The sequence below is a fragment of the Bufo gargarizans genome, chromosome 11 (genome assembly GCF_014858855.1).
Source record: "Bufo gargarizans isolate SCDJY-AF-19 chromosome 11, ASM1485885v1, whole genome shotgun sequence".
NCBI lineage: Eukaryota > Metazoa > Chordata > Amphibia > Anura > Bufonidae > Bufo > Bufo gargarizans.
In genome coordinates, this window is record NC_058090.1 from 51,463,632 (window position 1) to 51,491,559 (window position 27,928).

The following is a 27,928-nucleotide window of genomic DNA, read 5'->3' on the forward strand; positions in this document are numbered from 1 at the left end:
CAGAAAATCAGCCAAAGCACTTCCAGATGGCGATGGTTCTATATATATAGCAACACATATGCTCGGAAATGTGTGAAACTGTCGCCGCTGATCAGTGGTTTGGTGCAAAATCTGCTGCAGAGAGGGAGGTCGGTGGTTCCCAAAGACACGCGCGTAAAGGACAACTTTTGACTTCTAAGTCTTGGATCCAATCCCACCATATTGTAAAAAAATAAAAATAAAACTGATTTATTCTCTAGAATGTTTTGCTTCCCAGAAAGTAGTTATTTTTGATGGTGGTACTAGCCAGGTGTTAAAGTGGTCAAGAAAGATGGTTGCTGGGCCTGGAGGGCGGTAAATGACAGCTACTTGAAGGTTGGGGGGGAGAGTAGATGCGAACAGAGTGTACTTCAAATGAGGTGAGCGTAATGGAGGGTGGCAGTGGAGTTGGACTGTAGGAGCAGGTGTCTGATAGGAGAAAACCAACTCCTCCACCATGTTTGCAGCCGGGGCGGGGGGTGTGAGTGAATTGAAATCCACTATAAGAGAGTGCAGCAGGGGAGGAGGTGTCTGAGGGTGTCAGCCATGTTTCTGTGAGACCCAGAAAGGAAAGGTTTTGAGAGATAAACAGTTCGTGAATGTACGACAGTTTGTTACGGACAAAGCGCGCGTTCCATAATGCTCCTGCAAGAGGAACCAAAGGGGCAGGGGTCAGAGGAATGGTAATTAGGTTTAAGGGGTTGCAGGAATTTGTAGAAAGAGATTTGTAGTGGTACATGGAGGTGATGGTGGGGATTTGCTGAGGGGGTCCTGGATTTGGAGAGATATCACCAGCAGTAAGGAGAAGCAGAGAAAGTGTTAATAGGTGAGAATAAGAGAGGGCATGAGGTGTCTGTGTGTGTTTTGGAAGGAAGTGTTTTATGTTTGCAAACAGGTTTGTGCAAGCGATCAGATGAGAAGGTAAGATGGAAGAAGAGATGAATAGTGCCTTGCTGGGTGAATGGATGTGGGGGTATTTCAGGAGGTTGTGGAAAAGTAGGAGGAGTAAGAGGAAAAAGTTAAACATTGTTTGCATTGACTATGTCTAATTACCTGTGGTCCCATTCTGGTATAATTCAGACTGTGCACTTAAGGAGTTGCACTTGAGAGAGGTTGCATGTGGAAAGACCAAGGTCTGGAAGACCATGGATCTTAGATTTATACCACTCAGTGATCAATCAGGTGTGACCAAGAGGGGAGGGGGCTACATATGGACTAATCAAGGGAGGACCAGATACAGGGGTGAAGTAGTATAAACAAATACTCAATAAATCCAGCAGGAAAAGAGACATTAATAGTTCAATGCGAACATACCAGGGTTTAGAAGGAGAGATGAGAGGGGGTGGACAATATCAGACTGGGAAAGCTGGGTGTAGCAGTAAGCTTCAATGCGAACATACCAGGGTTTAGAAGGAGAGATGAGAGGGGGTGGACAATATCAGACTGGGAAAGCTGGGTGTAGCAGTAAGCTTCAATGCGAACATACCAGGGTTTAGAAGGAGAGATGAGAGGGGGTGGACAATATCAGACTGGGAAAGCTGGGTGTAGCAGTAAGCTTCAATGCGAACATACCTAGAGATGAGAGAATTGGGTGATGGTCAGTAAGCAGTGATGACAAAGTGGAATATCCATAATATTACATTCTGGTATAATTCAGACTGTGCACTTAAGGAGTTGCACTTGAGAGAGGTTGCATGTGGCTTCCCAGTGCTATCAGTTCCCCACGTATGACCGCCTTGTGTATCTCCCAGACGGTGGTAATAGAAACGTCATCCGTGATGTTCTCCTTAAAAAAGTATTGCAGTTTGGCTTCTATGTCTCTTACATTGTCCAGTAGAGTTTCATTTAACCTCCACTGCCGAGAGTGCTGAGGCAGATCTGAGAACCTCACGGATGTTGTGACTGGGGCATGATCGTCATGGGATCGATGGTGGATTTGTTAACTATATCTATATGGTTACTGGAGATAAATATGTAATCTAGCCTTTTATAGACCTTGTGAGGGGCTGAAAAGAATGTATAATCACGGTCTGTAGGGTGGGTCAGACGCCATGTATCTATCAAATGAGTTCCTGCTATGTGCCTATTTATTCTACCCAAAACCGCCTGAGTCAGTTGAGAGGATTAGTCTGAAGCATCTATGAGAGGATTTGAAGTAACGTTGAGGTCCCCCCCCCACTAGCCAAATACCTTCTGCGAATTATGACAGTTTTGATAGCGTAGCACTCAACCAAGAACTCTGACCCCGGTTAGGACTATAAATACTTGCCAATGTCACTAATACGGTCCCTATTTTGCCTTTCACAAAAATAAAACGCCCCTCTGGGTCCGTTAAGGATGCAATAAGGGAGAAGGGAACCCACTTGGATATGGCAATCCCCGCCCCCAGGACGCCTTAGCATGGGTGCTTATGAACCAATGTTGGAAATATGACTGGGAGAGTTTAGGGATATGACCTAACTTAAAATGCAGCTCTTGAAAAAAAAAAGTCAGTGTGGGATTTCTTTAGTAGCCGAATTACCTGCGAGCGCTTTTGGGGGGGGGTGTTAAAACCCCTTACATTAAATGAAGTGCAATTAACTAAAGCCATCAGTACAGTGCGGTATAAGGGTATACCTGGTCATTGGAACAGGTGAGCATGAACATGTAAATAGGGATAACATAACAAGGTGAGTAACCCAAAAATCCTTGCTATGTGCAAGGACAGTCAAACCCCCAGATCTTCCCAATCAGTAGTAAGATGTACATCCTGAAAAGCAAAAGGGGCTCAAAGGAAGTGAAAGTACACCATGATGGGGCATAGGAATTACCGGTGGCCAGATGGGAGTGAACTGACATTCGTGTTGCCAGTCAGTAAAACGTACTGGAGCCATATACCGGGACCCCATGCCCCTGCAAAGTGTGACTAAGTAGTACACAGTTAAACAAATCAACTTTCCTAACCGTGTGTGAGAGCCTGAGAAAACTTAAACATTCTTACGACACATAACCTCCCTTTACAGTAGTGGGGCCTTACATTACTTAAGTGACATACATGATGGTCTCTCTTTGTGTCACCAGGTAGATGCCGGCTAGCACTGGCCCTATAGAAGTCAGGCTGACCCCTTCAATGTAATGGCGCTCACCGAACTTAAGTGGCAACTTAGGAGGCCCACATATTTATAACAAACATACGACCTGTGGAGAATGTTCAAGTATTTCTATGTTTGGGCCCTTGTCCTTTTCTCGGCGGTACTTTTGACCATCTGGAGCTCTCAGGGAGGTCTGGGAGCGGAATGCCAGAATCCGCCGAGGGCAGCCATGATGGAATGTCTTGTGGAGTAGTATTAACCACTTGGCGCCGCGCTAACGCCGAAAGGCGTCATTGCGGCGGCTCTCCCAGGCTACGCTAACGCCAATTGGCGTCATCTCGAGTGAGCCGAGATTTCCTGTGAACGCGCGCACACAGGCGCGCGCGCTCACAGGAACGGAAGGTAAGCGAGTGGATCTCCAGCCTGCCAGCGGCGATCGCTCGCTGGCAGGCTGGAGATGTGATTTTTTTAACCCCTAACAGGTATATTAGACGCTGTTTTGATAACAGCATCTAATATACCTGCTACCTGGTCCTCTGGTGGTCTCTTTTGTTAGGATCGACCACCAGAGGACTCAGGTAGGTCAGTAAAGTAGCACCAAACACCACTACACTACACTACACCCCCCCTGTCACTTATTAACCCTTTATAAACCACTGATCAGCCCATATAGACTCCCTGATCACCCCCCTGTCATTGATCACCCCCCTGTCATTGATCACCCCCCTGTAAGGCTCCATTCAGAGGTCCGTATGATTTTTACGGAACCACGGATACATGGATCGGATCCGCAAAACGCATACGGACGTCTGAATGGAGCCTTACAGGGGGGTGATCAATGACAAGGGGGTGATCACGCATATAGATTTCCTGATCACTTCCCTGTCATTGATCACCCCCCTGTCATTGATCGCCCCCCAGTAAGGCTCCATTCAGACGTCCGTATGATTTTTACGGATCCACTGATACATGGATCGGATCCGCAAAACACATGCGGACGTCTGAATGGAGCCTTACAGGGGGGTGATCAATGACAGGAGTGATCACCAAGATCCGCACTCCTTGCCATTCTTTGCGTCGAGGTAATTTACCTGGACTTACGTGAAGGCGCTTAGAGGTCTACAAGCAAAGTCACTGCTCATGCAGACGGTTTTATTCACGTTGCTGAGCAGCTGCATGGCTCTGTTCATTTGGCGGCTTTATTCTTCTGTTTGTCTTTCATGCGGTAGAGGAGCGGTTTAGCTGGGTACCAGGGGACGTCATCGATGCCCTTCATCTTCTGTTGTGCTAGATCAACTCTGTTTAGCTGTGTTCACATCACATATGTTCGCCTTTCTTCGGGAAAGTTCACAACGTACACAGTAAATGGGTCCATTGGGCTCCACTAGTCAAATATTCTTCTTATGGTCTCCATCTGGCCATATGTTGGTATATTGCAAACAAATCCCAGTATAGAAAAGCGTAGTAGACGCCATTCATTATCTTCTCCACAGGCTCCATTTGATATCATGCTCGCAGGTTCCCGGCTGGTGGCAGAGAAAAGGGCAGCTGCTGGAGGCTCCAATTTATGAAGTTACCATACATGAAATATACATTCATACTTATGGGGAACGTGGAGGAAGTCGCCATTCTGTGACCTGTGAGGGGGCGGTGGAGGTAGAGGGGTGTATATAGGCAATGTTCCCCTATACAGTGGGATGACGGCCCCAATAGATACCTTCAATAGGAACCTCCAAAGGTTCTATTCAGATTGTCATCTGAAAGAGAAGCCCCATGTAAATAATAAAAAAATAAAATAAAAAATAGGTAGTAAATTTGGTTGATGCTGCAATATATCTGGATAGGATCTTCGTATTTCCGTGGCAGCCAATACTTGAAATGTATGTCCACACGGGATGTAGAAAAGCAGCTGAAAAATCCATGTTATATTCGCTGCTGATCCACAACGAATGCATGGAAGGTTTTGCTGCAGATTTAAAAGGATGCATAAGTTGACCGTCTTCAGATTTAAAATCCGCACCGCATGTCCATTTCTGCCTGGAATTTGTATGCAACCTGTGGATGGGATTTGTTTAAATCTTATCCACTTTGCTGCCACTGTAAGAGCTCCTTGACTATAGTGGGATCTGGCCGGTTCCGACATGAGCCTGGGGTTTTGGCCGGACAAAAAAAAACTGTGCTTACACCAGTTGTCTGGCCAAAACTTGGTGCTCATGCCAGAAAAAATGGTCGATCCCAGACAGATCCCATTATAGTTCATGGGCTGTGACACTAAATGACAAAAGCCAGCTAGGCCAGATCGGGTGAGCTCCAGCAGGCTGCTCCTCTGGCGGAACATTCTGTTGGTTACTTTGGGTGTTTGCGGGCCGGGTGATAGCCAACGGACGTGTGCATGAGTCCTAAGACTAGGGCTACTAGGTACATTGCTGCAGTATGCATTCTACTACAAGAGCACTAGATATAGCTCCCCCAGAGGTATATAATTGTAATGACAGCGTTGCTGCAGACGTCTTCATTTCTGTCTTGCATATATGTATATAATGTATGTATATATTACGTCTCTTCAGATCTGTCAGATTGATGTATAGATCGCTTCTCTTCAGATCGTCACACTGCATTGTTCACCAGTGTTCCAAGTAAACAGATTATCCAGCAATTCCTAAATCTATATAGGGCCCCTTTTCACACGAGCGAGTTTTCCGCGCGGGTGCAATGCGTGAGGTGAACGCATTGCACCCCCACTGAATCTGGACCCATTCACTTCAATGGGCTGTGCAGATGAGTGGTGATTTTTACGCAATGCAGGCCCCATAGAAATGAATAGGGCTGCGTGAAAATCGCATAGCATCCGCTAGCAAGTGTGGATGCGGTGCGATTTTTCGCGCATGGTTGCTAGGAGATGATAGGGATGAGCAACCCCGGACCCAATTAGTCTAATCACTGTATTATTTTCCCTTTTAACATGGTTATAAGGGAAAATAATAGCATTCTTAAAGGGGTTGTCCTGGTTCAGAGCTGAACCCGGACATACCTCCATTTTGACCCAGGCAGCCCCCCTGACATGAGCATCGGAGCAGTTTATGCTCCGATGCTCTCCTTTGCCCTGCGCTAAATTGCACAGGGCAAAGGCATTTTTAGGAGATCCAGTGACGTACCGGGGCTCTCCATGGGGCTGACAGGAACCCTGGTGACGTCACCGGCACTGATGGGCGGGATTTAGCTCTGCCCTAGCCAGTAAAACGGCTAGGGCAGAGATAAAGCCCGCCCCTCAGAGCCAGTGACGTCACTGAACACACCGCTGGGCGGAAGTTACCACCTGGCAGTGTGTTATTGAAAACAAAAAACCCTGTGCCCTGCGCGATTTAGCACAGGGCACGGGAGCGCATCGGAGCATGAGATGCTCCGATGCTAGCCTCGGGGGGGGGGGGGGGGGCCCTGTCTGGGTGAAAATAAGGGTTTGTCCGGGTTCAGCTCTGAACCCGGACAACCCCTATAATACAGAATGCTTAGTAAAATGTCGATTGAGGGGTTAAAAATAAAAAATAATTAACTCTCCTTATCCACTTGTTCGCGCAGCCGGCATCTTCTTCCTTCTTCTTTCAGAACCTGCAAAAGGACCTTTTGATGACGTAATCGCGCTCACCACGTGGTGACGTCGGCGCAGGTCCTGCTGAATGAACATAACCGGACCTTCTTTCTTAATTCAGCAGGACTTGCGCTGACGTCACCACGTGGTGAGCACGATTGCGTCATCAAAGGTCCTTTTGCAGGTCCTGAAAGAAGAAGAAAGAAGACTATGCCGGCTGCGCGGTCAAGTGGATGAGGTGAGTTAATTTTTTTTATTTTTTAACCCCTCAATTGACATTTTAGTAAGCATTCTGTATTAAGAATGCTATTATTTTCCCTTATAACCATGTTAGAAGGGAAAATAATAAAATCTACAGAACACCTAATCCAAACCCGAACTTCAGTGAAGAAGTCCGGGTTCCGGTCTGGGTACCACATTCAGTTTTTTATCACGTGTGTGCAAAACGCATTGCACTAGCACGATAAAAACTGAACAATGCAACGCAATCAAAACTGACTGAAATTATGTGCGCACTCGCGCGGGTTTCCCGCAATGCACACGCGACTCATCCGGAGCAAATCCGGGACGCCCGTGTGAAAGAGGCCTTAGGGAATTATTTCCCCTGTGTTCAGGAGATGAAATCATGGGAAGCAGTCACTCTGGCAACACCTGCGCGCTATTTAGGTACCAGCTCTATATTTGTATAAGTGACATAATCCCGTGTCTTCCGAATGCTTCTGAAAAGCCGTGTGTGGGCAGGAGAGAAGAGAAAGCTGTTACTTACGGCTTTCCTGAGGTCCCCTACAGCAGTAACAGTCTAGAAGAAAGGTCTGCACGGCTTTATTGGATGATAGATTAGTTAGTATTTAGATACTAATTACATTTAATTATGTTATGATATTATTTGTATTTTAAAAGGGCAGTTCTGCAGAAAGGAGTATTTTTTTAAACTTAATATTCATACATTTTTTTCTTTATAATTTTGGGCAGTTTTTCATTTATTTTGACAGCACTATCCCATTGAAAATCAAATACTGTCCTTGTGTAGCAGTGAACACCGACATAAAATTCCTATATCGCTAGATGGCCCATTGTTATTATACTGCTGCTGTGAGGGGAAGCATGTTATCTGGTAGTAGAATGGTAGGTTGTAGAATTGGAATAACAGTATGCCAGCGCTATTGTTCTCCTGATAGGCCTAGATAAAGATGGCGACAGAAGAGCACCGCACTTATCAGTGTAACGTGAGCTGCTCTAATTAAATCCTCTTTTCTCTCTGGTCACAGTGATGGTCTGACTGAGAGAGTTCAGGGCAGGAAGTAGAATACATGGAGTGACCTCAAGACATTCTATCCAGAAAACAATTCACAAGTTACATTTTTTTTTTATATTCACATATAGGCTGTTAATAAGTAATAACAAAAAAATGTAATAAAATAAAAGAAATTCTGCCAGTTAAACCAGATAGCAGCACACACCTTTTTTTTTTTCCCTCATCTTTTTTTATTTTTTATTATTATTTGATTGCATTGATTTTTTTGCCATCTTGCCTGACCTGTTCTTATCAACATTTAGCAAACATGTAGAAAGCATTTAGACAATTACTTTACAGCAGCCCCGTGGTCCATAGACACAATGGTCAGTAGCGAACCTCATAGACTTGTATGGGAGTGTTTTCTAGGAATGCTGTGTGACCTGTGCAGAGGTCGTTGTACAAGGAAGCGTTCCTTCCTGAAAATCTGCTGATCGATAGCGGAGGAGACTTTTACATGCAGCAATCTCCTCCACAGTATGGGGAGGAGTGATCGCTAATGCCATCGCTCTTCCTCATACATAATGGTCGTTTCCCGGCAGAAGATCGTGTTTACACAGCATTATCTGCCACTGGGAAACGAGGATTTTTTGTGCTGCACAAATGATCCAATTACCCGATTAAACGAGCGTTTTGCTTGTTCATCGAATAATCGGTGGTGAATTTACACTGCCAGATCATCGCTAACGAGCGTTACTATGAATGCTCATTAGAGATGATCTGTTCAATTCTCGGCCCATTTAAGGGTAAATGCGCACGTTTAGGATTTATGTGCGGACAATCCGCATCAATTGGTGCGTATTTTACGCATGTGGATTTTACTCTCCTTATTGAAGTGAATGGAGAAAATTCGGTCAGAAAAAATAAATTGACATGTTGCAAATTCCGCGCGGAAAAAAAATCTGCATTGTGTGCATGAGAATTTAAAATTCTCATAGAATACAATATACATGACCTATGGTGCGGCTTCTTGATCATATGCATTTACCCTAAAGGGGCAGTGGACAGTAGGCTGCATGGCCATAACAAGGTGCTGGCTGAAGCCTTCTAATTTCAGTACAGCAGGTATGTGCACGGTCTAGCTTTCTGCAGCACAGAGCATTTAGAGCACTTTCAACTACTACATGATCAGAGGTATATACACCTTAATAAAATGGGAATGGTTGGTGATATTAACCTCCTGTTTGTGGCACATTAGTATATGTGAGGGGGGAAACTTTTCAAGATGGGTGGTGACCATGGTGGCCATTTTGAAGTCGGCCATTTTGAATCCAACTTTTGTTTTTTCAATAGGAAGAGGGTCATGTGACACATCATACTTATTGGGAATTTCACAACTTTATTCTTTCATGAGTTATTTACAAGTTTCTGACCGCTTAAAAAATGTGTTCAATGTGCTGTCCATTGTGTTGGATTGTCAATGCAACCCTCTTCTCCCACTCTTCACACACTGATAGCAACACCGCAGGAGAAATGCTAGCACAGGCTTCCAGTATCCGTAGTTTCAGGTGCTGCACATCTCGTATCTTCACAGCATATGCTGAAACTACGGATACTGGAAGCCTGTGCTAGCATTTCTCCTGCGGTGTTGCTATCAGTGTGTGAAGAGTGGGAGAAGAGGGTTGCATTGACAATCCAACACAATGGGCAGCACATTGAACACATTTTATAAGTGGTCAGAAACTTGTAAATAACTCATGAAAGAATAAAGTTACGTTAAAACCAAGCAACCATTGTTTTTCTTGTGAAATTCCCAATAAGTTTGATGTCACATGACCCTCTTCCTATTGAAAAAACAAAAGTTGGATTCAAAATGGCCGCCATGGTCACCACCCATCTTGAAAAGTTTCCCCCCTCACATATACTAATGTGCCACAAACAGGAAGTTAATATCACCAACCATTCCCATTTTATTAAGGTGTATCCATATAATTGGACCACCCTGTACTTTCACTTGTTAGGTGAAGGTTCTTGCTAAGATGACTGTATTAAAGGGAACCTGTCATCACCTTTATGCTGTCCATAATAACGGAGGTATAAGGAAGAGACAGGTGAGTAGATTTCAGCGGTCTGTCATTTAAAGGGTAAAAGTAAGTGGTTGCCGAGAACCAACATCACAATCATTGCAGACTGGGCCTGGAAAAGAGTCATGGCCACCTGAGAAGAGTCCTGGTTATTCCTGCTCTCCTCCCCACCAGTCTTCCACTGAGTTTTCTTTCTAGGGGTAGATTTGACTCTTCTCAAGGCCTGGGCTGCAATGATTATGATGCTGGTTCTCGGCAGCCACTGACTTTTAGCTGATGAGTGACACATTGGTGACATCAGCATTTCTGTCACTACTTTATGCTGCCCTCAGTGAGATCAGCATAAGGTTGATGACGGGTTCCCTTTAAAGCCTTCCTACAATTCCTTATTTTTCCTACTGTAAGTCATTATCCCATATATAATATGGCTGAGGTTTCTGTATCACACAAGAAGTATAAAGCACCAGGTCGTTTTTTTGAGGTACTCTTGGACCTGTCCTCTATGGTGGCATCTGGGAAGGTTACAGGTAGCCGTCCTGGCCTGATACAGGAAGCGCAGTCTGCTTCTCTCATAAACATGTTTGCATGTCACATACCCAGGAAGTGCGGTGAGCGACTGTTACCAACCACAGACTGTGACGGTTTGAGAACGCCTGGTCCGGCTGTGACTTATCACTTCATAATCTTTCTTGAGACCAGCACAGAGAAGTGATTGTTCTGTGCTTTGTAGGTGCCATAACTGGAAGTATATAGCTACAACAATAGTCTATTCATTATATTTGCTTTTCTTCAAAGGTCAGTGTGTTTTCTTTAGATGCATGCAATAGTTGTCATAAAATCCATTCTGAAAATGAGATAAAGCAGTAACAGTACAATAAAGAGGACCCACCACCTCTCCTGACTTGGCTGTTTTAGGGTACTTTCACGCTAGCGTCGCTGGATTCCGGCAGGCAGTTCCGTCGCTGTATGCAAACAGATACCATTTGTAGACGGATCCGGATGCGGATCCGTCTCACAAATGTATTGCAATACCGTATCCGTCTCTCCGGTTGTCATCCGGAAAAACAGATCCGGTATTTATCTTTTTCACATTTAAATAATGCCGGATCCAGCAATCCAGCAAGTGTTCCTGAATTTTGGACGGAGAAAATACTGCAGCATGCTGCGGTATTTTCTCCATCTAAAAACCGTACAGTGACTGAACTGATGCATCCTGAACGGATTGCTCTGCATTCAGAATGCATTAGGGTAAAACTGATCAGTTCTTCTCCGGTATAGAGCCCCTTAGGACGGAACTCGATACCGGAAAAGAAAAACGCTAGTGTGAGAGTACCCTTAGTAACTCCTTTCATCCCCGTGTAATACCAATGCTGGAGCATCTATTCTATCTGTATGTTGTGCCATTCCTTTATTATTCCTGCTAGGAGTTATGAAGGAATTGCTTACAGTCTGTAGTGAAGGTCCAGATGGGTGTTACCATTTGGGGGTGTTCTTGCGCAGTCTCACACTATCCAATCAGTGCTGCCAGTGTTAGACAGTGCAGGGACACATCCCAAACTGATAACACCCAGCTGGACCTTCTTTCAAACGGCTAGTAAGTCATTTTATAACATTATCGCCAATCGCGGACATGAGCCACGGTTGTCTGCTCTACGCGGAGCAGGCGTCTTCTCTAAAGACCCAGCCAGCGCCGTACTAGTTGGGAAGGGTCATCAGTATCTGATCGCTAGGGGTCTGACACCCGGGGACCCCCCCCCCCCCACTAGTTTTCCTTCAGGTCCTATCAGCCGCTCTGCAGAGCCTCCGTACGTCTTTCAGAGCGCATCGCTCCCTGCTCCTCCTCTTGAGTCACATGAGCGGCTCTTCCGCTGTTTATACCAGCCTATGTCTTCACATTTAGGCGTCATGTTACCAAGGTAACTGGCGTCATAGATAATATACCTATACAGCAAAGTACGCTATAAAGACAAATCGCGACCTTCGTACCAATCTATATGGAGCTTTTACATGTAATTGAATTATACATTTCAGACGGCCATCGGGACACGTATGTGAGATGTTCAGTGTTATTCATTATTAATTCCTGCAGGAACAAAATGGAAAAAAAAGGAAGGGGGGGGGGGATTAAAATCAATATAAAAGTTGCAATATACTACAGGTTGATACTGATGAAGATTATTATTATTTTATAGTACTCGCATTGAACTCAATGTTTAAACCATATGGTTGCAGTGCTCTATGTAAAAATCCATTTCAATTCCGGTTTTCTCAGAATCCTGTCTCTATCCCCCACCTCTTCTCAGCTTTCCCACGGAGTCGATCACTCTGAATCGTAGTTGATTAATTGAATGACCACATTCGATGAAATGTTTCGCTACAGGTTTGTCCATCGTTCTCTTCCTAATAGTACTTTTATGTTTATTGATCCTTTCTCTGATCTCCATCGTGGTCTCTCCCATATAGATCAAACTGCACGGGCATTGGATCATATAGATAACCTCCTCTGATCTACATGTGAAATATCCCCTAATCCTAAATTTACGACCCATATATGGATGTGTAAAGCGGTCACCCTTCAACGTTGCAATTGCAACACCCCAAACAGGGGAAGTTGCCATTTTTGCGTGGAGCTAGAATCTGCTGCCTCTCCATCTGTGTACTGCCTATGTCCGTTTTTACAAGCCTTCTTTTATATGCCATCAAAGGAGGTACCTCAAACTCACGGATAGTGGGCAGACCCTTATATAATATATGCCACTCCTTTTTTTTATCTTTTTTTTTATGTTTGCTATTTTACCTCTATGATTACCAAATGTGGTGACAAACGGGATCCTCTGTACTGTACCCTTTTTAGGCTGAGAATGTAGCGTACTATCGATATGTGTTCTTTTTATTTTATTGCATCACCTCATTAATATCCTGGAGGGATATCCCCCTATCCACACATTTTTTTGCACATTTCTTCAACTCTAAGGTCAAATCTTCGTTCATCAGAGACCACCCTCCTGACTCTGAGTAAATGACTCCACCATTCTGCGTAGGTGATTACTGCCATATTCTAACAGGTTGTTTCTGATAGAAATCTGTTTTAAAGGGAACCTGTCACCGGGATTTTGTGTATAGAGCTGAGGACATGGGCCGCTAGCACATCCGCAGTACCCAGTCCCCATAGCTCTGTGTGCTTTTATTGTGTAAAAAAATTGATTTGATACATATGCAAATTAACCTGAGATGAGTCCTGTACGTGAGAAGAGTCGGGGACAGGACTCATCTCAGGTTAATTTGCATATGTATCAAATCAATTTTTTTACACAATAAAAGCACACAGAGCTATGGGGACTGGGTATTGCAGATGTGCTAGCGGCCATCTAGCAGCCCATGTCCTCAGCTCTATACACAAAATCCCGGTGACCCGTTCCCTTTAATACATTCTTCTTCAATATAAACTCTAACATCCAAGAAATCGTCCTGGTAAACTGCAATCCTGGGATGCTTCCATTCAGATGTTCATGAAAATCATTCAATTCCTCAACTGTACCCGTCCATATAAAAAAAATATATATCATCAATGAATGAATGGTGGTTTAAGGGATGCTTATTGTGATTGGTGATGTGTGAACCAAAGGGGGCGATATTGTAGGGTATAAATGTTTGGAGTAAGCAGCACTGTATACTTAAGCTTGACAGTCGAAACGTTGCTGTTTTTACTGGTCATTTTTTGGTACTTACGTATTTCATGGATTAACAACTAATAAAGAATTAATGGAGAATAATGCTGCCGCCATCTACTAATTGAATATCCAGAGGATAGGTCATCCGTTAAGAAATCTCAGAAAATCTCCTCAATATAAAAAATGAAGCAAGGCTTGGTTAAAAACGCCCTAACATTTGTGCGTTCAGCGCCTATGCAGACCGATGCAAACAAGCGCTACATTGTAGTCTGACCATGTCTTGCTCCACTTCTACCTTCCCCTCTTTTTTTTTTTTTTCCAAACTGACAGATAAAAACAATAAAATGAAAAGAAATAAAACATATAAATCTCATCAACATCGTGAGAAAGTGAAGGGTATCGAGTTCTTACGTAAAACAAGAGGGACCCTCCAGCAAACGGCTGTGACAAGATACAGAACCTATTGTACTGGAAGCAGAAAATGCCAAGAGATATAAACATTGTCCAAGTTTGAATGCAATAAAAAGATGAACGCTTTCATGGCTAGCTGGCGGTGCAATGCTATAAAACAATGAGTATAAGCAGCTCAGCCATGATTTATGGTCTGTCGGTGAAAAGTGCTGAATATTTCAGTGCATTGAATAGCGTTTTGGTGTCCGCCTCCAAAGCAGAATGGAGACGGAACGGAGGCAAACTGATGCATTCTGAGCGGATCCTTTTCCATTCAGAATGCATTAGACTGTAAACTGATCCGTTTTGGACCGCTTGTGAGAGCCCTGAACGGATCTCAGAAACGGAAGCAAAAACACCAGCGTGAATGCAGCCTTAGGGCTCTTTCACACTTGCGTTCTTTTCTTCCGGCATAGAGTTCCGTCGTCGGGGCTCTATGCCGGAAGAATCCTGATCAGTTTTATCCTAATGCATTCTGAATGGAGAGAAATCCGTTCAGGATGCATCAGGATGTCTTCAGTTCCGGACCGGAACGTTTTTTGGCCGGAGAAAATACCGCAGCATGCTGCGCTTTTTGCTCCGGCCAAAAATCCTGAACACTTGCCGCAAGGCCGGATCCGGAATGAATGCCCATTGAAAGGCATTGATCCGGATCCGGCCTTAAGCTAAACGTAGTTTCGGCGCATGGCCGGATCCGACGTTTAGCTTTTTCTGAATGGTTACCGTGGCTGCCGGGACGCTAAAGTCCTGGCAGCCATGGTAAAGTGTATTGGGGAGCGGGGGAGCAGTATACTTACCATCCATGCGGCTCCCGGGGCGCTCCAGAGTGACGTCAGGGCGCCCCACGCGCATGGATCACGTGATCGCATGGCACGTCATCCATGTGCATGGGGCGCTCTGACGTCATTCTGGAGCACCCCAGGAGCCGCACGGATGGTAAGTATACCGCTCCCCCGCTCCCCGCTCCTACTATGGCAACCAGGACTTTAATAGCATCCTGGCTGCCATAGTAACACTGAACAGCATTTTGAAGACTGATCAGTCTTCAAATGCTTTCAGTACACTTGCGTTTTTCCGGATCCGGCGTGTAATTCCGGCAAGTGGAGTACACGCCGGATCCGGACAACGCAAGTGTGAAAGAGGCCTTAGTGAGGATAAAGCCGGTGATGCCACTTGTCCAGATTTTCTAATAAACCTTGTTACTTTCTAGCTGTGTAATATGCCTTGTATACTTCTTGGAGACTGGGTTATACTGGGAAAATCCTGGCCACGTGCTGACCTTTGGCCTGTGAGGTGTCCAATTGCAGTGCAAGATAAGAGAAAAATAAAAACGGAGAAGATTCCTCAGTGGTTGATGACCTTTAATGACTAACTGAAAAGATGATGAAACCGTTGCAAGCTTTCACGACTACTTGGGCCTCTTCCTCAGGCACCTATAAGACCGTGTCTGAAGACTCACATATTTATACATCAAATCACATGGGGATAACGAGGTAGAGGAGCCAAGTGATGTAAAGCAGATCCGTGTGACGTGAGGAGGAGCGATTCTAGATGAGGAGTGTGAACGTTTTATTGTCCTGTAATAGATATCCAGTCCATGAATGTGCTGAACCTAAGAAGTCCGAGGGGCGCGTTCGTTAAGAGATGTAGAAGGACGTAAATCCATGAGACCCATTCATTCCTGCTCTGAGAATGCTCACAGCAATGTCTGAATGTTACCACACTGCAGAAGCAATGCAACATTTATTCCACTGAAATCTGTAGGGAGAGACACACAGTGGGGGGATTTGAATCCCACAAGATTGGGGGCAGAGGTCGCCATGTATCATGAATGCTGACACTTTGCTTCTTGCTAAATGTTCTGACGTACTATCCGAGGCTGACCCTTCCCCTAAACCTGCGAAAGTGACTGTGGAGGAGACGAATCAATCTTGGATTTTTTTTTATTTTTATCTCCTTTTCAGCAATTGATAAGTTTATCGTTTCGTTCACAGACCTTCACAGCTTGGTGTAATTCACATCTCCGGAAGGCTGGGACGCAGATTGAGAATATAGATGAGGACTTTCGAGATGGCCTTAAACTCATGTTATTACTTGAAGTCATTTCAGGTAAGAATATTTAGCATGTCTCGTTACTGGATTACTAGTAGATACTATTGTCAGGATATTCCAGGTGCTGTTCTGCGGTGGATGTGGTCTGTCACCACTTTATGACCATATACAGCACTTACCTGGCTCCGTAGCACACCTATACATGAATGTAATGGTACCTTTGTTATGTTCTTTACACTTGCAGAAGCGGGAAAAAGAAAAGTTTAATTTATATGCAAATGAGCCCTCGCAAGTGCCCAGGGGCGGCGTTCACTGTGTAGGTGCCCAGGCTGCTCTGCCTTCTTTCAGCGTTACTTCTCCCCAGCCTCTTCCTTTGCTCACCCTCCTATTCCCTTGAGTCATCCATAGGTCCGGCCGAGATCCTGCCGGTGCATGCCCACTAGTTGAATCGATGCCGTGCCCACAATGGGCATCGCAGTGTGCATGCCCCGGCCCAGCAAAGCAGTGCGCAGGCGTGGGATCTCTGCCGGTGTTCTATCAAAAAACCTTCCCCCGTGAAAATCCCTTACCCCTCGTGACTTCCGGTGACGCGGCCGCACCGGACATGACAAAGATCATCTGGAGGAGGGGGTGTGCGCCTCAGCGCAAGTGTACTACCACGGGTAAGGTAAGCGCTGCGGGAGAAGCGGCCACCAAATGCGCATGCGCGACCACCACCAGCTAGGCTTCGGAAGACACTGCGCCTGCGCACGGAGCCTTAGCTGCGGTAGGAGGAGGAGGGTGGTGCAAGCCGCGATGTACTCCCGTCGGCCACAAACGCCGGGATTACACTGTGTGCGCTCCATCGGCCAGGGATCACTCGCACAGAGAAACACCGTCCGAACTCCCTACCCCTCAGTATGCACGCGTGGAGCCAGCCAGCACAGCCTGACTCATGGACACCGCGCGTGCGCCCTCAGGGGGTATGGAGATCTGATGGTTGTTTATCTTGTGAAATCTCCTTACCCTCACACTGCACACCCGCGGACACAGCGCTTCAGATGCATTGCTGGCTGGCTTCGATCAGGTTGGTCTCTCCCTGCTCCCAGGTTGGTGGTCGCGCACGCGCATTTGGTGGCCGCTTTTCCCACAGCGCTCCCTGTAATTTTACCGTACCCGTGGTAGTGTGCTTGCTCAACCGTGGTAGTGCTCTTGCGCTAAGACGCACACCCCCTCCTCCAGCTGATCTTTGTCATGTCCGGTGCGGCCACGTCACCGGAAGTCATGAGGGATAAGGGATTTTTACGGGGTAAGGTTTTTTGATAGAACACCGGACCGAAGGATAACTCAAGGGTATAGGAGGGCGGTCAAAGGAAGAGGCTAGATAGGAGTAACGCTGAAAGAAGGCAAGCCAAAGTTATTACTTTGCGAAGTCTCGCGTGAATTCGCGTAATAACTTGATTAATTTTTACTGTAAAAAAAACATTTCCCGAACTTTAGTTTGGTTCCAAGGTACCACTTAGAACCGAACCGGAGTTCAGGAAATGTTTTTTTACAGTAAAAATTAATCTATCAAGTTATTACGCGAATTCACGCGAGACTTCGCAAAGTAATAACTTTGGCTCATCGGAGCCAATACATTCTAATACTGTACGGAGCAGTATTAGATCGAAGTTCTTTCCATTATAATTAGTGTTGAGCGAACTTGTGTTTTAAGTTCGGCGTCTAAAGAATCGCGTTATAGATTCCGCTACCACAGACCATAACGGAATTTAGAATCCATAACGCGATTCTTTGATAACCCGAAATTTAGACGCTGAATTTCAAACGTAAGTTCGCTCAATTCTAATTATAATCCATAAAATTTTGTCTCCCTTCAGTAAATGGTGGTGATAATGTAGAGAAAGGTAATACAAGGCACTTACTAATGTATTGTGATTATCCATATTGCCTGCTGGCTTGATTCATTTTTTCCATCACATTATACACTGCTCGTTTCCATGGTTTTGACCACCCTGCACTCCAGCAGCAGTGGACGTACTTATGTGCTATAAGAGTGCAATAGTGTGCAAGCACGACCACCGCTGCTGCATTGGAAACGAGCGGTGTATAATGTGATAGAAAAATGAATCAAGCCAGCAAAGGAGGCAATATGGACAATCACAATACATTAGTAAGTGCCTTGTATTAAAGGGTTTCTGTAATCAGAAAAATCGTTATGTAGCTGCCTGCTGCCGTTTGCGCAAAATAATGACTTTTATAATATGCAAATGAGCCGCTAGACACTAGTGGGGCGTTGCTGCAGCACCTAGAGGCTCCGTCCTGTCACCCTTTGGCACTCCCTTGTTGACATCCTCGGTCTCCTCCGTGCCCTGCAAATCCCGCACCTGCGCCGTTCATTTTAGTATTAGGCGCAGGCGCAGTGAGTGAAGGATGCTCGCCTGCTGCCGTCCTTCACTCACTGTGCCTGCGCCTAATACTAAAATGGACGGCGTGGTATTTGCTGGGCACGGAGGATGTCAATCACCTTTACAAGGGCGTGCCAAAGGGTGATAGGACAGAGCCTCTAGGTGCTGCAGCAACGCCCCACTAGCACCTAGAGGCTCATTAGCATATTATAAAAGTAATTATTTACCGCGAACGGCGGCAGGGAGATATAAGTCATACAGTTATGTTCTGCTGACATTATCACATCGCTATCGTCAGCCAGCTACATAACGGATTTTTTTGATGACAGAAACCCTTTAACTTTCTCTACGTGATAAATGCTATTTGCTGAAGTGAGACACCCCCTTTAAAAGTGTAAACCCCTAACACCGCTTCAATGTCTGTGCCCCTTCCAGGTGGGCAGATGAGCTTCTCTAGTAAGGTGGCAGGTGCCACCATGTCTGGCTCACCTTGGGCAAGCCTTATGTTTCTATGCATGCTGCCTGACGTGAGGATTTTGCAGTCCATTCTATCCATCTCTCACTGTATTCCCTGTTGAGCGGGGGCAATAATTTGGATTAAGTTGACTTTCTGTGAGGCCTATAAAGCTATGGGGCAAAGTCTCCCCCAAAACGTAGGCTCTTTCTTCTTTATATACGTAATTAAGTATACATTTCAGTAGAAGAGAGACGGGATAATTGTTTCTGCAAGAATTCTTTTAGGGACAGTCCGGTCCAGCAGATACTGAGTAGGTGCTGGAGGTGGGCTCTTCTAAGGTTCTTGTTCCTACCTGGAGTGCTGAAGATCATCTAATGGTCATGTGACATTACCTTTCCTGAAAAAGACAATTTTTTTAAAATTGTAATTTGAGTTGAAATGTAAGAGAAGGGAAGAGAAGTACAAATGAAATAATTAACACTACACATGCAGAAGACCAAATGATCTTATTAGGTCCAGCCTGATCCTCATTGCAGGGTTTATAGGTTATGGACACCTCATTGTGGAGCCATATGCATTTATTTAGTTTACCCCGCACTTATTATTTCCTTTTTTACCTCGCCATAGGGGAACGTTTACCCAAACCTGAAAGAGGCAAAATGCGAGTACACAAGATCTCCAATGTCAACAAAGCTCTGGACTTTATTGCCAGCAAAGGGGTAAAACTGGTGTCCATAGGTGCAGAAGGTGAGATATTTGTTATTGTACCTCATATGAAATTCTCTGAAATCGTACTGGCTGGACTTGGTATAGAAGATGGTGATTATTACTGCATCTTCCACAGGTCAGGTGTATTCCTGCTCACCACAGAAGTAGAAGGCCTACCTATTGTCTTACATGTATTGATGGCTAAACGTCTTTAGTAAGTTGTCCTTCAAAGGCAGCCCCTTCTTTATGCCATTTTACAGAACATAGATGTTAGATTGGGGTCCCCTGCCTAATGCGTCCCGCGTCCCCCCCCAAATCTGGCAGATCCAGATCTTTTATGTATTTTTCTTGGTAGGCCAACAATTTACAACTCTTCTACAGTGGTTAGCCACAGTTCCTCCCTGTAATAACTTCTGGTAGCTGGAGGCTTCTGAATTTTTTGGTCACTGGACCAACTTGAACTGAAAATAAGAGGGCGTCTTGATGAGAAATAGAATAAGGGCTCATTTTACATGGTTCCATGCACTGGGCAATGTATGAGAATGAACCATCATCTCCAGTCATTGCCTGCTCATGTAACTGCATTTACATACAATGGTCATACAATCTGTATGGGCATGAAGGATCACTACTACGATTGTTTGTCTCCATACAAATGCATTTTTTCTTTTGTTGCCAGCACATTCCTGTTTACACAGGCAAGTATACTACCAACAAAGGATGACATTGTGTCACATAAACAACAGATCACCTGACAAATTACTGTTTTTCTTATTTGTTGGGTAATCTGAAGCACATTTAGGCTACATTCACACGAATGGGAAAAACAGCCGTCAGAACCAATAGAAGTTGATGGGGCTATTCACATGGGCGTTTTTTTTAACGGCCAGTGAATAGCGGGTCTCAAAAAATATGACATCCTATTTTTGACCATTTTTATGGCCAGACGGACCCCATTGAAATCAACTTTTTTTACTCTTGAACGTGAGGGGACACTCGCTTTGCACTCCGTGTCATGACGTCACATGTGGCTGATGATAATCTGCCCAATTAAAAGGGCCTTAAAGGGGTTTCTAAGATTTATTTATTTTTCTAATCACCCCCTTCACCAATCACCAGCCAGAGATACCTGTAAAGAAATCTATACTTACTTGCTCGCCTATCACTTCGCTCAGCTCTTTGGCTCCCAGGCTGTATTCACTAGACTTCCAGCCCAGTCTTTATACTTCCCACATGAATGGGGTCACATGCGCTGCTGCAGCCAATTACTGGCTACAGCAGTGATGTGCCACTTGGGGATATGTCACCGCTAATGCCAGTCCTTGGCTGCAGCTGCACACATGACCCCATCCATGGAAGTTGACAGACTAGGACAAGAAATCCAGTGAAGACGTCTTGGGAGCCACAGAGCTTTAATATACCTGGAAAACTCCTTTTAACGCATAATCTTGTACATGTATGTCATTATGCGTTAGGGGGTGTATGAAGCGGGCTGCTGTGCTCCATACATGGCAAGTGTCAGCTGTATAATACAGCCGACATTCAGCTGCAATAACCAGGATCAGTGATGATGTTAAACCCAGTCATTTAGCCCCTCAGATGCCGCATTCAGTAGTGATCACGGCATCTTTGTGTTATGCAGGGAAATCATGAGGCTGAAGGTTCCCAGGCCTGTCCTGGTTAACTGCCTATAAAGCTGTGCATGAGACACTGCTCAGCAGGGAGAGTGCCAGAATCCCATAAACCGCAATAGAACTCTATTATAGTCTATAGGATAAGCGATCAGAAGATTACAGGCTCTAGCCCCCTGTTATTGTGTAAAAAGTAAAAAAAAAAAAAAAAAAAATTGAAATTCAAATCACCTTCCTTGCCTAATCTTGTATATGTATATGTATGTATATATATATATATATATATATATATATATATATATATATATATATATATTAGAACAGGTATCGCAGCGGACTTAAAATTAAAAAATATTTTTTCTGCGCAGTGAATGCTGTGATGGAAAAAAAAATTAAAACAAGAGATGAAGTCACGTTTATCAGTCACATGGCCAAGGCTCAGCTCCGCCCTACAGAAGTGAATGGGGATGAGCGCGATACCAAGCACAGCCGCTATACACTGTACGGTTCTGTGCTTGGTGAGCACAGAGAAGGACGTGGCACTCACTGGAGCACCAGTGCCTTCTTAAAAAGCTGTTGCAAAACAAGGAATTATTTAATTGATATTTGTGGCTGTGTACAATTTTTGACGTTTCGGCCACACATTGGCCTTCATCAGATTTCTGCCGCTTGTTAGGGTAGATGTACTGGATGCGGGCGTCGGGATAAAAGTGCATTCGCACTATCTGGAAAGCGCTTGTACACAGCGCAAATATCAATTAAAGAATTCCTTGTTTTGCAACGCAATTGCTGGCGTTTTTATATCTTTACTGAAACGGGGTGGGAACCCAACTTCCAGCGGCAAACGGACGGCAGAGTGCCACGAAGTTTTGCTTATATATTCTCAAAAAGCTGGTTGGTGGGGGTCCCAGGTGTTGGACCCTCACCGATCATGTACTGGTTACCTATCCAGAGGATAAGTCATCAGTTATAAAGTCTTGGATAACCCTTTTAAACAAAATAAAAGCTATACAAAATTGGTATTGCCGTAATTGTATTCCCCATCAGAATAGAGGCGTCATGGTATTGTAGCGCACAGTGAACACTGTAATATATCAAAACCCCAAAAACCTTGGCTGAATTGTTTTTTTATTTCATTTTCACCCCACAAAGATTTTTTTTTCCCCGTTTTCTAATACAAGACCTGGTAAATTAAATGGTGCCATTAAAAAAAAAAACAACACAACTCGTCCTGCAAAAAATGCACAACAGAAAATTTTAAAAAGTAATGGCTCTTAGAATGTGGGGAGGAAAAAACTAAAATGGGCCCGGTCTTTAAGGGGTTAAGGTATCAGATAGACAAGTCCTTTCCAGAGCTGCAGATTTTTTTTTTTTTTTTTTACCTTTCTGAAATATTTTATCACGTGCTTGTTTTCAGAAACTATAGCATTGTGATCTGATAAGGAGTTCCTGATGTTCTTGTATCAGAATAATTATGGTGCAGAAGTGCAAAGTATAATGATTATCAAGATGGTATGTGTCACAGGGTGTTATAACCACTTCGTTTCCTGGTTCAATGCATTCAGAATTGATTATTGAACGATCAATGTAAAAATATTACTTATTAGTCCTTAAAAAAATGACCACACACATGAGATCACCCCAACTCCAAAATACACATGCACTCTTGTATTGGCCGGGCATGCATGGTTATTTCAATAAGCTGCTGCCAGACCAGTGCATCTAACATAAGTGAACAAAAAGTTTCAGTTAATATTGTGCATTAATATACAAACATTTTGTGTCTGCAGTTCTTATGCAGACCTATGTGTCTCCATGGCAGCAGACATCTGTTCCCTGTTTATAGCTAATCTACTGAATTTACTACATTAGTGATTTGGAGTCCAGCCATCTGTCGCCATATCGATTGCAGAAACGGCAAGATTTTCCAGTGACAGGAAGTGGTGATATAGCATCTTTGATTGCTGCTCACCCTTAGGGTCCATTCACACGTCCGTTGTTTCTTTCCTGATCTGTTCCCTTTTTTTGCGGAACAGATCAGGACCAGTTCTGGACCCATTCATTTTCAATGGGTCCTGGAAAAAATCGGACAACACAATGTGTGTGCTGTCCGTTTCCGTTCCGTTCCGCATGTCCGATTAAATATAAAACTTGTCCTATTCTTTTCCGCAAAAATCGGATCCTGGTACAATACAAAGTCAATGGTTCCGCAAAAAACGGATGACATTCGTATGTCATCCGTTTTATGCGGAATCCGTTCCTGGAAATTATCCTGCCCACAGAAATCACTTATTCACTTTTTTTTTTTTTTTTTAATTCAAAGAAATTCAAACAACTTTATTTGCTTTGTGAAATTTATATACATGTTTCCGTTTTTTGCGGATCCGCAAAAAACGGATGACATACGGAAACATTTTCAGGAACAACGGATCGGCAAAAAACGGACCGAAATTCGGGATATAGAGAAATACTGACGTGTGAATGTAGCCTAAAAGGGCATCTGTCAGCAGTTTTGTACCTATGACACTGGCTGACCTGTTACATGTGCGCTTGGCAGCTGAAGGCATCCGTGTTGGTCCCATGTTCATATGTGCCCGCATTGCTGAGAAAAATGATGTTTTATTATATGCAAATGAGCCTCTAGGAGCAACGGGGGCGTTACCATTACACCTAGAGGCTCTGCTCTCTCTGCAACTGCTGCACTTTGATCGACAAGGCCAGGCGGTGTAATCGTCATCACACCTGGTCCTTTCAACAAGTCAGTATCTTATCACTGTATAGCGGGCGTGTGTTTGTCATATATATATATCTATCCATTTAGTAAGGTAGTAAAGTTTTATGACCTGATAGAATGTTTTTCATGATTTTATTTGTCGGTAAGAACAATTAAGTCTTGAACTAACTGTATAGGCTCGGCCTGCATGTAATGATTCCTCGTCACTTTTTACACTCTGGGCTATTTGAAGACGCTGTGGTGAAGTGTTACCGGACACGGCTATTGTGTATAAGCAGGGTCTTCTCTAGAATTGCAGTTGACATAGTATGAGGGCAGCTAAAATGGTTCCCCTCAACTCCCACCCCGCCCTATAAAGTCCTTATTGTGGGACAACCTCTGGCTGTAGATGTGTAATCGCTGTGTGGAAAGCTGTAGGACATGCTGAAAAACAAATTCATGGTGTTAGGGACCACCATACATCCTCCTCGAGCATTAAAGGGGTTGTCTCCTCTGAGATCGCTAGGATATGCCACCAAAGTCAGATAGGTGTGGGTCCCACCTCTGGGACATAGTAACATGGAGGGTCGTTTATTAAACCGAAATAGGCCTATATTGGGCATATATCTGGTGCTGGTTAAGGCACAAAGGTCCTATGACTCTTCCCTGGTCACGCCTGATCTAAAAAAGTAGGCATAGGGGCCGATGCCTCTACATAACTGCGGCGGATTCACCACCAGTGCAGGGCCGGTCCTAATAAATGTGCCCCATAGTTCGTAAGGCTGAAAAAAGACCTATGTCCATCCAGTTTAGCCTGTTGTCCTGCACAGATGGCAAAAAACCCTCCTGAGGTAGAAGCCAATTTTCCTTATTAGGGGAAAAAAGGACTGTAATTATAGGACCTGTCACCTCTTTAGTATAGTTTTGAAAAAGAATGACTGTTCGAAACGCGTCTCTGTTGTGGTGGAGGCTGAGTTTTGTCTGCACCTGCTACTGCTGTTTGGAGAATTGAAAAATAAAGTGCCACTACAAGGAGGATATTTCCTTCAATTTGCTACGACCATAAAGTTACCTTTTATATATAGAATTTATTATGTATGTCATTCATCGTGCTGGAAGTAAAGGGCTGGATCCAGAGGAGCAATGAGGCATAAACATATGTGGCCCCTGTATTTGCAGGATGCCTGGGGCCACTTGAGATACTTGATGTGAGTCTTGGGTATAGTATCACTTGTGAAGTTTAGGCCTACTTTACCTTATTCTCTTTCGGCAAATTATTTCACCCCAGGTTCTCATATTTACTTTGTTTTTTATTTTTGTTTTTTTTTCCAGAAATTGTGGATGGCAACGCTAAAATGACCCTAGGAATGATTTGGACCATTATCCTCCGTTTTGCTATTCAAGACATTTCCGTTGAAGGTAATTTAGCCCTTTCCCAATACGTTTTATGTTGCTTCCTCTAGGGGCATAGCAGTGGGTGGAGAGGGGTGCAAAGTTTGCAGTCCTGTTTGGCTGGGCCTCTTTGACTCGTAAGAACCTGTCAGTACTAAAAAAAAAATGCAATTGTTGGAGTGTAAATTTAGCATTGGAGCCCAGAAGCTACCCCTCTGCAGCCTGTATACAGGACGTGTAGTATGTTGTGTTTTTTTTTTTGTTTGTTTTTTTCAGAACTGGGAAGTATTCAACAGGCTTTATTGACCTGACAGAAATGTTCAGTGCCAATTATTCTGATATTGCTAATTAAGGGGGTCATGAACTAATGCAACGTTGCCTTAGCGTGCATACTGTAGGGCTTACCCTAAAATGCTGTACTCCCAATATTTCACCTCCGTCAGGGCTGTAGGTGATCAGAGGAGGGAGACGATGGGTGTAGCATTGTAGGAGCAATGTAATGTGCTCCTAACGTATTCTTGGTAAGCGGAGTATTTTGTTGCTACACACAGGCAGTACTTAGAAAACGGGAGGGTCTCTGCAGAGACGACCCTTTACACATTGAGTCAGCTGATTTTAGGCGTGGGAAGTCTCAGCTTTTCCTCTGCAGCAGCCAGTATAGAGGTAGTCTAAGGATGGCTTGGGTCTCTCAGAATGGGAGCTGCTGTCGTAAGGAGGCTCTTCGTTGCGGCACATACCGGGGATTCTGATCTGGGAAACCCCTCCCTAAGACGTCCATATGTCCTAATAGTGCACATGTACAGGAGTTGTGTTCCTGAGAACTTTTTTAAAAAATCTGCCTATACATCTTAGAGAATATCGAGGCCACCTGACTCTCCACTGATGTGAAAAGGTGGAGAAAGCATATTGGCTCAGATTTCAATATACGTTGTTGACCGTTATTTAAGGGGGTTGTGACAAGAACTTATCGCCTATCCACAGGATAGGCGATATGTGTCTGATCGGTGAGATCTCACCGCTGGGGCCCCCACTGATCACTAGAACAAAGGCTGTGTTCCTGGTCAGAATGGAGCAGCAGACAGGCATGTGTGTCCACCAGTTCATTCAACTCGGAGACTGCCGGAGATAGAAGAGCATTTGTACTCGGCTAGCTCTGGTAGCCCCATAAAGTTGAAAGGAGAACCGTATAGTTTCGGTGCCTTCCTCGTTTGGCTGCCGGATCGCATAAATATCACAGTCTGTGTATAATGGCCAAAGAGTAGGATGGAGAACCATGGTGCTCACCAACTGAGGTTCAAATCTCCCTATTAAGACTGGGTCATATTGTGTGGAGGATACAGACTGTTGTATTAGCTTTAAATAATTTGCAATGGTAATCATGTATATCTATTTGGGGGAAGTGTCCGTTATGGTGCAGACGTCTTGACGAAGCGTGGGACTACAAGAACCAGCCTTCGGCTGTATCCTCCACACGATATGAGCAAGTCTTAATAAAGAAGCTTAAACTTGATTTGGAGTGCCACAGTTTTTCATTCTGTCCTTTGCGGTTTATGGATATAATATGTATGACAATGTAAAGGGCTCTTTACGCAGGACGATTCTCAGCCAGATGATTGCTAACAAGCGTTCACAGGAACGCTCGTTAGAAATTATCTGGCAGTGCAAAGGGGCCGCTGTTTAGCTCGTTCATTGGGGAATCGCATCATTCAACATGTGGTCACAAAAATCGTTGTTTGCCAGCAGCAGATTGTGCCATGTAAACAGCATCTGCCGCCGGCAAACAATGAGTCTGTATGGGGACGAGCGATGGCATTAGCGATTGCTCCTACTCGTACTGTGGAGGAGATCTCCGCCTGTAAATACAGCGGTCTCCTTCACTGGCGAGCAGGTGATTGTTGGGAAGGAATGCTTTCTTCCCAACATGCACCTGATAAATTGGCCAGTGTAAAGGGGCCTTAAAGATTGGCAATCTGCTGATTACCGAGTTGTCGTCTCATCTATGTAACTGGTTTACTTGCTTTCATAGAAACATCTGCCAAAGAAGGGCTTCTACTATGGTGTCAGAGGAAGACTGCACCCTATAAGAATGTGAACATACAAAACTTCCACATCAGGTGAGTGACCTGGGGGCCTTGTGGATCTTTCATCTTATTTCTAAGAATTTTTGTACAAGATGATCTTCATGTTGGAGTCCATGTTGTCCATTCCTCATCCTATAGAAACTAGAATGCTGCCTTTATGGTGCTGTCTGTGGGATTTATGATCTCATTAAATATGGTTCTCAGTTGCCTGCATTTTTGTTTCTATTGCAGCTGGAAAGATGGTCTTGGCTTCTGCGCTCTCATCCATAGGCATCGTCCAGAGCTTATCGATTACGGCAAGTTACGGAAGGTAGCTAGAAACTTAATACAAGTTCTTTCTCACTTGTGACTTTCTAAGTTATTGGCTACCCCATAAGCAATAAGTGTCTGACT

At 44.4% G+C, this 27,928-nt stretch overlaps 1 protein-coding gene across 4 annotated transcripts in view; it reads left to right on the forward strand.

Annotated features, from left to right (window-relative positions):
* The window catches only part of ACTN1 (actinin alpha 1), a 125,238-nt gene that overhangs the window by 41,594 nt on the left and 55,716 nt on the right, over positions 1-27,928 (forward strand). For all 4 annotated transcript variants that reach the window (XM_044272058.1, XM_044272059.1, XM_044272056.1 and 1 more), the window contains exons 2-6: positions 16,109-16,223; positions 19,638-19,757; positions 25,395-25,481; positions 27,481-27,568; positions 27,767-27,845. In XM_044272058.1, coding sequence (XP_044127993.1) covers positions 16,109-16,223; positions 19,638-19,757; positions 25,395-25,481; positions 27,481-27,568; positions 27,767-27,845 — 489 coding nt within the window. The remainder of the gene's footprint in view (positions 1-16,108; positions 16,224-19,637; positions 19,758-25,394; positions 25,482-27,480; positions 27,569-27,766; positions 27,846-27,928) is intronic.